This window comes from Silene latifolia, chromosome Y, assembly GCF_048544455.1.
Source record: "Silene latifolia isolate original U9 population chromosome Y, ASM4854445v1, whole genome shotgun sequence".
Taxonomy (NCBI): domain Eukaryota; kingdom Viridiplantae; phylum Streptophyta; class Magnoliopsida; order Caryophyllales; family Caryophyllaceae; genus Silene; species Silene latifolia.
In genome coordinates, this window is record NC_133538.1 from 346,961,357 (window position 1) to 346,973,123 (window position 11,767).

Genomic DNA, 11,767 nt, shown 5'->3' on the forward strand with positions numbered 1-11,767 from the left:
GACCGTGCCTTATCTCATGGGCATCCAAGAAACAAAATACCGTTGCTATATCCACGGCCGAAAGTGAGTATGTAAGTGCCGTTCTTTGTTGTGCTCAAATTCTTTGGGTACGACAACAATTGCGTGATTACGGTCTTATTTTCGAAACTACTCCCATATTTTGTGATAATACAAGTGCCATTAACATCTCGAAAAATCCAATACAACATTCTAGGACAAAACACATTGACATAAGGCATAACTTTTTACGTGATCAAGTCGAAAAAGGAAATATATGCCTAACCTTTTGTAGAACGGAAAATAAAATTGCGGACATTTTAACAAAACCATTAGAAAGGGAACAATTCGTAAAACTTCGGTTGGAAATTGGTTTGTTAGGCGACATGTGACACAAATTAAAATTATCTTTCCCATATGATTGACTAGAGATGAGATGATGTATATATGTTCTCAAGTTTAAAAATGTCTAATTTATCATTTGACAAGTGTGCCGAAAAAAATGCATTGGAACTCCACATTTTGCATTTGAATTATTTGCATTGAGCCTTGCACTTACTTTATGTCCCATCTAGCACATCCTACTCTAGCCGCCCCCTATGCCATCATTTCTCTCATTTACACTCCACCTCAACCTTTAACCACTCCCTCTTTAACACTCCAACCGTCCCTAAAATAAAACCCCCATGTAATAACCCCACTTTCCCATTTACCCACAAACTCACTTCAAAATTCAAAAGTTCCCTCAACCTCTTTCATCTCCTAAACCGTCAAACCCATCACCCTCATAATGGCTCCCAAAAAATCAAATAGAGGAGAAATTCAAAACCTTAGAAATACATTCAACCCCAAATATATTGCCCATCAAAAAATGGCCACAAAATCCGCTGCAAGTGTTGAAAAATCCGACAAACCCACCCCGTCTCCTACCAAGCCGCCAACAGTCAAGCCAAATGTTGCACGAAAGAAATCCATGGCTGTCAAAGGAAGAGGCCGTGGTAGAGGAGGCCGTGGTGGATTAAAACGAAGTCCACCAATCTCGTTGATGTTGGACCCAAATGTTGATGTTAATTCCGAGGAAGACGAGCCCATGCTCAAACAAATAGCAAGAAACATCCACAAAGACAAAGAAATTGATGATGATGATGATGTGGTTGTTGCTACTGTTATTGAAGAAGAAAAGGAAAATGAGGTTGTTGATGATGTTGTTGAGGATGAAAAAGAAAAAGAATCAGAAAAAGTGAATGAGAAAGATGTTGAAGAGAAAAATGAAATTAAAAAGAATGATGATAAGGAAGAAAAAATGAGTGAAAAAGATGAGGAGGAAAAAGAGAAAGAAAGTGAACTAGAGAAAGAAAAGGGAACAGTGAATGAGAAAGATGGCGAAAAAATTGATTCCCCAAATCAAAATTCAGAAAAAGAAGTCCTTCATGATGAAGAAGTCATTCCCAACATTGAAACCACAAATGAAACCATCAATGAAGACATTGTTGCTGATAAATTTGACCCCTTTTCCACCGAAAACCCCAAAACCAAATCCCAAATCAAAATCACCGAATTGTTTGGTGGTGATGATGATGATATTATCATTGAAACTCCCACCAAATCAAAGGCAAAATCTAAGGCCGGTATCAAAAGAAAGAAGCAACCAAAGCCAAAAGCGGCTAAAAGGCCGAGGTACCCACGGAAGAAGGAGGTGGTCCTTCCAACGGAAGATGATGATGTTATTGAGGATAAAATTCCTCTCAATACATGCACAGAGTTGATGGTCACCACTCACGATGAGGCATTCAAGAATGAGGTCCTTGCTCATCTCAACTCTCTCGACCTTCCGGATGACACCCTCAAGCTATGTCACGGCATGCTTACATGTTGCTTCCAAAGTGGGAGACTATACAAGAAATCATGGTATGATTCTTCCCCGGCTTTTGCATTCTTCAAAGCTGCTATTTTTGGTCAGGGTTGGTTTAATCTCCTCGACAAATACTCTCCGGTTTACATGTCGGAGTTAATTCAGTTCTATGCAACAGTCAAGGTTGATGTTGCATCAGGAACTCTCTCGGCATTTATAAACCAAAAACCCTTTGTCTTGACCATTGACCAACTTGCCTCTTACCTTGAGGTTGAAGCCGTGGGTCTTACCACCTTTCCTAAGACTACTTGGGGTGATGTTGATGAAACTATGGCTAGTGAGGTTATGAGAACCCTTCGACCCGACAATGAAAATGGCACCACCAACATATATGCCCATGAACTTCAAGCCCCCCACCGTTTCACCTTTAACCTTGTTCACCGAGCCATTTTACCAAGCAATAACAGTAGGGGACGATGTTCTCTTCTTGAGATGCTCCTTATTTACCACATTATCAAACGCCGTCCCATCAACCTTCCTCAACTAATCTTCCACCGTATCAATGAGATTGCCCCCGACCTCCAAAAAGGGAAATTTGACAAGAAAACCGTGATTCCATACGGTATGTGGTTGTCCATTGTCTTCATGAAAAGGAAGATAGTCATGAAAGGTAGCCTCGGTATTGAAAAACTCAGTGATGACATGACCATGGGTTTGCTTTCTCAAATGACTTTGGCTATCAACAATGGGAAGTTGACTCGCAAGTACTTGGGTAGAGGTAAAACTGGTGCAACAGTTGGCTCAACTTTTGAAATGGGTGTTGTACTCGGTAAGTTGGACAAGCTTATGACCATGGTGTCCAAATTGGTTGTGGATAATGAGACCCTTAAGGAAGATGTTGCTGAGCTCAAAACCCTGAATGAAGATCTCATTGAGTGTGTACAAGGTCTTGGTGGTCATGTGTCCGATGATGAATGAGGCATCCGTACCTAACCCTGCCCTCATATCCTTTTGGCTCTTTGTTCTTAATTCTTATGCAAACTATGGGCTGTTTCTTTTCTCTTATTTTGAACATTTGTCTTGGTTTAATTATGTACTACTTGAACATGTTTCTGTCCTTCTCTTGATGATGTCAAGAGGGGGAAGTAGTTAAATTATGTGTTTATGTGTTAACTAACAACTCTTCGGCTAACGTTCACCGTGAATTTGTCTTAGCTATGATGATAAGATGTTCTACTTAGGCCAAGCATGTTGACCCCCATTCACTTTGATCATGTTTAATTGATGTTCTTACTATTTGGTTCAAAGACCGACTCACCATGGGCTTAGGGAACTTCACACATATTTAAAACTTGCCATCATCAAGGGGGGAATTTGTTAGAACACACTTGGTTGATGATGCCAAGTTTCATTATGATTTAATCGTTTGCCTCTTAGTTTAATGCTTAGCAAATTGAAGCATCCAATGATAGATCAAAGAAGTTCAAAGATGATCAAGATGAAGAACAAGTCAAGCATGCCCATAGTCTAAAACAAATGATGTAAACGAGGTAGTTCAACATATTCTTTTTTACGCATAAGTTATGGCAAAATCGTGCAACAGTTCCTGTGACTGTTGCACCATGGTTTCTGGTACTAACGAATGGAGAAATTTTCGGGAAAATTCACAAGTGTTTGAAATTCTTTAAAAAGCTTTTCTATGTTCAAGAGGAACATTATTTCAAAACTGAAGAACAAAAAGAACAAAAAGAATATGCTTGCACAATAATTTTAAAGATGCCAATCCCATTTGTGCAAGTTGTTTTTCATGCTAAAAATGGGTCTTATGCTTTTTCCATTTGTGGCAAAATTGTGAGTTCCCATATTTTATGGGAAACACTCATTCTCTTTGGAAAAACGCAACCACCTTGAGCCTCTCAAACCTGATTGTTCTTTTATATTTTTTAAATGAAAATGCATACTACAAACTTGTGGATATTAGATTAATGTAGTGTTAAGATCCTTCTCTTACACACTACCTTTCTCTATAAATAGCCACTTCATTTTTCATTTATTGCAAGACTTTGAAAGAGCATTCATTGTAAACACTTTGCAAATCTTTTCAGCATTAAAAGCTTTGTTCTTCAATCATTTGCAAAACCGTTTTCTGTTTTTCAAAAGTCTTCAATTGTTTTTCAAAGCTGTAAAATCTCCAAGTATCAGTTCGCTTAACTGTTGCATAAACGAATATGTTCAATGATTCTCGTGTTTAGGTTTTAATTGTAATCTCCATGTTCTTAAGTGAACCACTGAGATTTTGACTCTGTAAATAATTGAGATAGAACCTTAAGTCTTGAAGCGGAGTAGCTTTGAGCAAGAGAAAGTCTTGAAGCGGAGTAGCTTTGAGCAAGAGAAAGTCTTGAAGCGGAGTAGCTTTAAGCAATTGCAACCGGAGTAGGTTGGCGAGTTGTTTTCATTGTAATGGTTTAGTTAAGTTTGAGTAAATTTCTAAACAAGCAATACAATAACGGTTGGACGTAGGCTCCGGAGTAGGAGCTGAACCAATTTTTAAACATCGTCTTGTTTGTTTATTTACTTTCACGTTCTCTTATCATTCTTCTTTTACACGTTAATCTCGCTCTCAGTACTGTGCAACAGTCTCTCATACTGTTGCATAGACCTGTTGTACCGTTTGTGAACTTACAATCCATTAAGTTTCTCAAACTAGTATTAATAGATCTTACTTGTGTTAGTCATTAACCAAGTAAAGGAGAAAATTTTTAAAAGGTACACCTAATTCACCCCTCCCCCTCTTAGGTGTTTATCGTTCTTAACTCTTCAAAAGGTTAGGTCAGGTTAAGTCATCCCAGGTTGGGTTGGTTTAGATCAACCCATTTCGGGTCGGGTTAACACAACCTAGGATGCGTCGGGTTAGAATAATTTAAGCAATTAATTAAGAAGCCAGATGTGGAAAAATCCTAATTTCCTAATTTTTTTAAAAAATATACTTATTACTACTGTATTTAACTTCAATAAAATAAAATTACAAATGAAACAACCGATATATTTTAATTAATTTAATTAACAAGTCCATATGGGATTAGAAAAACTCAACAATTTAGTAATCAACAATAATAGCTTAGACCTAATTATGTCCACCATTTAAATTTTCAAATACATAGATCTAAATACTTCTCCATTAGAAACACCATTCCAGTGCATTAATATGGCCAATAAAATAAAATAAAAAATCAACAAATCACGAATTATTTGTAACACCCCGGCCCAAACCGGGTTAGGAGCGGATACTTATGATAGCTCACTAGGCTGTGTACATGGCTCACAGATCAACACGGGTCCTTTAAAGCGCATTTTGTCCTCACTCATGCGCATTCCAGGAACCTTCCCAGGAGGTCACCCATCCTAAGACTACTCCCGGCCAAACACGCTTAACTTTGGAGTTCTTTCGCATGGATGAGCATAAAAGAAAGTGCACTTTGTTGATATGAGTAGTACTTCCAATCCCTTTAAGCACTAGTCATTTAAGCCTATCACTAGACCTCTTCAATTAACGTGGGGCGTTACAATCACCCCCACTTGAAGAACGCAACGTCCTCGTTGCGCCTGGGAGCTATGTGGGTGATCACAATGGAGCGTATAACAACTGCCTCTAGGAGCGTATAATAAGTGCCTCCCATCACCACATGGTCGCAGGGTTGCTCTGATACCACCTGAAACAACCACGGTAAAACAAGAATATAAATTAAGTTCAAGGTGGCGAAAACACCCTGACACCGCGGTAGCTACTGAATAAAAACAGAGTACTCAAATTGAAAAATAAGGTCTACGGGGAATAAATACCCCTATATCCGAAATGAAATAAAGTCTAAAAACAAGAGTCAAATAAAACTAATAGAGTGCGGTAAAACAAAGGCGCTCGCTAGCTCACTCGATGCAACCCCAGCAAATAATAATAAGCAATCATCAACCACCTGTCAGTCATAAGAATGACAACCACAGTCAGTAAGGTTTAACTCGGACATCCTCCTAGCCATATTACATCACGATAAAGCAATCAAGTAGTTAAGACAAATCAATATGTAAATAACTTACCAATAACATATTATACAATTAAAATTATAAGCTCACTATAATTAAACAAACTTTAAACTAAATAAATCAAATGAGTCATTTAACAAACGTAAACTTATTAAACAAACATATTAAATCAGTTACCACTCAGTAAGGCGAAACGTCAAGGTAACCCATCATTGTTACCTTAACCCTACGGTAGGACCACGATAAATATATCCCCGATTCGACAATCACCAAGCCTACAAACATCAGGGCTGATGACCCCATAGACTCCATATCAGCCAATAAACAACCGGGCTAATAGGACAACTCCGACCTGCCTAGACTGCCCATACACAGAGCTACTAGGATACAAGTGAAGCGGATAAATTAAGACGATTCATAATTACTGGAATTGGTGAACTAATTAATTAATATGAAGCAAATATATACTATAAGGGTTATGAGTATGTAACTGCAACACTGATACCAATACGACGCAGCAAAAATAATTGACAAAAGTACATATACAATACCATCTTATTTTCCTATTCTAAACAGTAACAAAATCAATAAGAGGTATTCTATTATATTTTTCATGACTAATCACCAGCTACCTACGTAACTTTTCATGCAACATACTCCACTCTTATGATTTAATAAGCAGGCTAAACAAAGGCACTAAAACTATCACATATTGATTATATTATAAACATACATACTGCTACTTACTAGTAGTAAAATTAAGAAGTCTAGCCTACTTTTCGTAATTGTGCAACACCATTAATCCATTATTAAAACCAAAACCATCATTAGTTCTAATTACTAACTAGACGACAAGATTAAAAACACTTAGCCCAGATTAACTCTAGGCACATGTCATTGCTCATATTTACAATGGTAACATATTTAATATTAATATTATTAGAAGTCAATACAAAAATAACCCACGCAGACATGTTATGCATACTCAATGAAATCAACCCATACTAGTAGAAGAACGAAACTCGTACAACTATATACGCAAATGGCAAAAGGACTAACTTAACCAAACTACTAACAATCTTCATTTGATCAATCAACATAAGCCAAACGTGTAAATAACTTGCACCATTATTAATGAATCTAACATACTAGACCGCAAAACCGCAACGTAATACCAAGGACAGTCGTTTATGTTACCTTTTAGCACTTAATCTTCAATCGAATCGTCAACAACGTAAGAGTCGGCGTCCGGGTCATCCGAGTTTGAACCTATGTCGAAAACGGAACGAAACGGCGTTAACTTACACATTTTAAGGCTACAGGGTCACGTATTAAAGGAGGCGAAGTGGAACGAAAATAATATGAATATGATCCTTACCGCGAGGTGAAGAGAATGGCGCAAAAATTACTGAAAACCGTTAAGAAATGAGTGAGAACTGAGATGCCGAAGGTAGGTATTTGGTGAGCACAAAAATGACGAAGAGATGATGATATTTGGTTTATGAGATAAATTGAGTGGCGTCAGACCTCTCTTTAAAGAAAATAAAGTAATAGAAACGTGGGATTTCCCCAAGGATCGTGGAGATGTGATTTAGGTCTACCAACAACCTTATCATACGAGGTTGACTCTCTGATAGGCTACAGTTAATAACCTTAACGATTAAACATCATCTCAAGACGGTCTAGCATAGAATAATAAAATGACGTAGTCTACTTAAATAAAATATTTATTTCAATATTAAAATATGAGTCGGAAATAATTTAATTTATATACTTTATAAAATAGTCTAGTACGCATAGTTTATAAAATTATCTCCCTATCATATTAAATAAATATGACGACTTAGAAAAATTATAAAATCAATTAAAGAAATTTAAAGCTCGAGAGTAACTAACATTAGACGGAATATGCGGGTGTTACAGTCTCCCCTACTTCTAAAAAGTTTCGCCCTCGAAACTTAACTTGAGAAAAAAGAAGGTAGGAAAGAAGAGAACGAAACTAATTAAATAGGGTGATAATACTTAATCACCTTTCTCAAAACGATTGGGGTGCTTTGCTCGCATAGAATCTTCAGTTACCCATGTCTCTTCCTCGAACTTGTCGCACCTCCAAAGGACTTTAACTAAAGGCAAAACCTTATTCCTGAGGCGCTTTTCCTTCTTATCCCAAATGCGAATAGGTCGCTCCTCATAGGTCAGGTTAGGCTCAATTTCCAAGATTTCAGTTTGCAGGACGTGACCGGGATCGCTAATGTACTTCCTTAGCTGAGAAATATGGAACACGTCATGAACCTTCCCAAGATTAGCTGGCAACTCCAATTTATATGCCACCAGACCAATTCTCTTAATCACCTCATAAGGACCCACATACTTAGGACTCAGCTTCCCTTTGATCCCAAACCTCTTAACACCCTTCATCAGAGATACTTTGAGAAACACCTTGTCACCTACCTCGAACTCCAAAGGTTGTCGTCTTATATCTGTGTAAGATTTCTGCCTATCTTGTGTTGCCTTCATCCTTTCTCAAATCAGCTTGACGCCGTCAATGGTCTCTTGTAGCTTCTCAGGACCCAATTCACGGACTTCACTAGCTTGATCCCAACATAAAGGACTGCGGCATTTCCTCCCGTACAAAGCCTTATAAGGAGCCATCTTGATACTTGCATGATAACTGTTGTTGTAGGAAAACTCGACCAAAGGTAAATTCTTCTCCTAACTCGCTTGAAAATCCAAGGCACAAGCACGGAGCATGTCTTCAAGAGTTTGAATAGTTCTCTCCGTCTGTCCATCTGTAGCGGCATGAAAAGCTGTACTCATCATCAACTTGCTACCCATAGCTTTTTGCAATGCTTGCCAAAAACGGGAACGAAATCTCGGATCTCGATCAGACACAATCTCTAAAGGAACACGGTGATATCTTACTATCTCATCCACATAAGCACTTGCCAAACGATCTAAACTCCAAGTCTCCTTAATTGGCACAAAACGAGCACACTTCGTCAGACGATCCACGATCACCCAAACAGCATCTTTACCACCAACAGTTCTTGGCAATGCCATCACAAAGTCCATAGAGATAGACTCCCACTTCCAATTAGGAATCGCCAACGGCTGCAACAAACCACCTGGTCTCTTTTGATCAATTTTAACCTGCTGAGAAATAAGACACTTACTCACATACTCAGCAATGTCATTCCTCATCCGGGGCCACCAAAGCTGGAGCTTCAAATCTTGATACATCTTATCACCACCTGGATGTACTGAATATGGTGTGTTATGCGCCTCACTCAAAATATTTATTTTCAACGCGGCATCGTCAGGGATACACCATCTACCTCGAAACTTGAGAACCCCATCTGGATTGACTTCAAAACCAATAGCCTTACCATCTCCCAATATAGAACAAATTCCAGCTAACTTATTATCAGCTACCTGCTTCTCTCGGATCTCATGGAATAACTCCGGTTTAGCCACCATGGCATTCAAACATGCGCTACTAGGTTCTACAAACTCCAAGTTAAGCTTCCTAAACTCTGCACACAAATCATCTGGCAAAATTCTGATAGAGTTAACGGAATGAACGGTCTTCCTACTAAGGGCATCAGCTACAACATTGGCCTTCCCTTCATGATAAAGCAACTCCACATCATAATCATTAACCAACTCTAACCAGCGTCTCTGTCTCGGGTTTAAGTCCTTTTGAGTGTAAATGTACCTGAGACTCTTGTGATCGGTGTAGATGCGGCATCGAACTCCAATCAAGTAGTGTCGCCATATATTAAGAGCATGTACCACAACTGCAAACTCCAAATCGTGTGTCGGATAGTTCACTTCGTGGACATTCAACTGCCTCGAAGCATAAGCAATCACTCTTCTATTCTGCATTAGGACACAACCCAGCCCATTCTTAGAAGCATCACAAAAGACATCAAACTCAACACCATCTTCGGGTAAGGTCAAAACAGGAGCAGAAGATAGTCTTGCCACTAGTAGAAAAATATTTTTTTTGCGGCTCTCTATTTGAAGCGTTTAGACGAACGACAGCAAATAATTTTTTTTTTTTAAGTTATACTACTATGTGCGGCGTTTTTAGGGAAAAACGCCACATATAACTTATATGCGGCGTCCAAACTGAAAAACGCAGCAAATAGAAATAATTATTTAGAAAATGAAATAAAGTCACTCACTTACTCAACAGTCACCACCACATATCTGGCTAGGGCAGAGTACGGATCGGGTATTTGATCCAAAGTGCTAGTTCGGATCGGATACTCATATTAGAAATCCTGAAGTTAGATATCCAATATCCAAACCAAATGTCTCGGATATCCAATGTTCGGGTATCCAAAATAATCGGATCAGATGCGGATATCCATCGAATATCCATACTTTTGAATCTTATTTATATATATATATATATATATATATATATATATATATATATATATATATATATATATATATATATATATATATATATATATATATATATATATATATATATATATATATATATATATAACCTTCATTTTTATAAAAAACTTGGTATCAGAGCCATGGAAGTATATATAATTTATGAGAGTTAGGTCATAATTCAACACTTTTTCATCTTATGAGTTTACACGTACTTAATACGGGTAAGTCTCGTAAAAAAAAAGATGATCAAGAGGTTGAATATCCTCAGAATTTAGATTTGCTAAACAAATGGACAATTCCAGAAGTTAGCAAAAGAACTATTTATAATTATGGATTTTTTGAATATATTCGGTTAAAACACAGAGTTAAAACCACAGAGGAATCTATTTCTCTAAATAATGAAGAAATGTATCTTCAACTTTTAAATAATAATGACTTAGAACCATTAAGAAAATCTAAACATCAATTTATTCATATTGGTTTAGTCCAAGTGGCTTTTAAACCACTAACTCGGAAGGATTACGGAAAGTTTTATTGCGGCCTTAAGAGATGGCAGAAATTTGAATTGGCAAAAGTCAATTATTGGAGTTGTTAAATCCAGTTTGGCTCATGGTCCAGTCTATTTTGACGTTTATCCAAATTTACAATTATCTTTAACAGATGCTAATATATTAGATGCTTTAACTTTGAATGTTAAAACTCATGGTTACAATTATGCTAAAGGATCTGAATTAATTTGTATTTGCTACAGGATTTATTATAAACCTTTATATACGTTAAATTCTCACTGTAGATTAGCTGATAAAGCTATAAATGAAACTATTATTATTGAAACCAATTGTAACAGATCTAATATCACTACTAGAAAGGCTATTAAATGGGAAGAAATATCTTTTCCTGAAAATTGGACAATTACTCAGGCTATGCCTCCACAACCGATTATGGAAACTAATTTACTTGATGTACATCAAACTCCTGAAGGAGCTGTTACTTTAAATTTTGGTAACAATCATTTTCGACCAAGAAGTAGTACTTCAAAAATGACTAGATCTTTTTCTAATAGGACTTTTATTTCAGCCCTTGATCAAGACTTAGACATACCTAGTACATCTAGGTGTTCAACTTCTCAATTAAGAGATGAAGATTTTATTGAAACAAATGAAGATGTTTTAAGAATGCATCCTGATAAAATTTTAAGACGACATTCTAAAAAGGAAGCGGACACATTGTCCCAAATGAGTTATACTGATGATTAATAAGTCCTTACTAGATTTTTCTCCTGGTTCAACAACCAGAAAATTAATTAGTAATGAATTTCAATCTCCCAGTTGGGAAAAATTTAGAAATTGGTTTTTTCATAATTTTGATGAAGAACAGCAAGATATTTTGCAAAATGAGTTTTATGATTACTGCAAGTCAGTAAATGAAATTATTTATTTTGTTCCTTTATATTGTTCAACTTAT

At 37.0% G+C, this 11,767-nt stretch overlaps 1 protein-coding gene and 1 long non-coding RNA gene across 2 annotated transcripts; both read right to left on the reverse strand.

Moving 5' to 3' along the window:
• Window positions 1–5,515: 5,515 nt before the first annotated feature.
• LOC141633932 (uncharacterized) lies at window positions 5,516–7,402 on the reverse strand. The gene is made up of 3 exons (XR_012538702.1): window positions 7,266–7,402; window positions 7,085–7,156; window positions 5,516–5,820 (listed from the first exon to the last, which is right to left on the reverse strand). It is a non-coding gene; the product is annotated as an uncharacterized LOC141633932 (long non-coding RNA).
• Window positions 7,403–7,909: 507 nt separating this feature from the next.
• LOC141631567 (uncharacterized) lies at window positions 7,910–8,404 on the reverse strand. The gene has a single exon (XM_074444222.1). The coding sequence runs from the start codon at window positions 8,402–8,404 to the stop codon at window positions 7,910–7,912; it is 495 nt and encodes a 164-aa protein (XP_074300323.1).
• Between the last annotated feature and the right edge of the window lie 3,363 nt (window positions 8,405–11,767).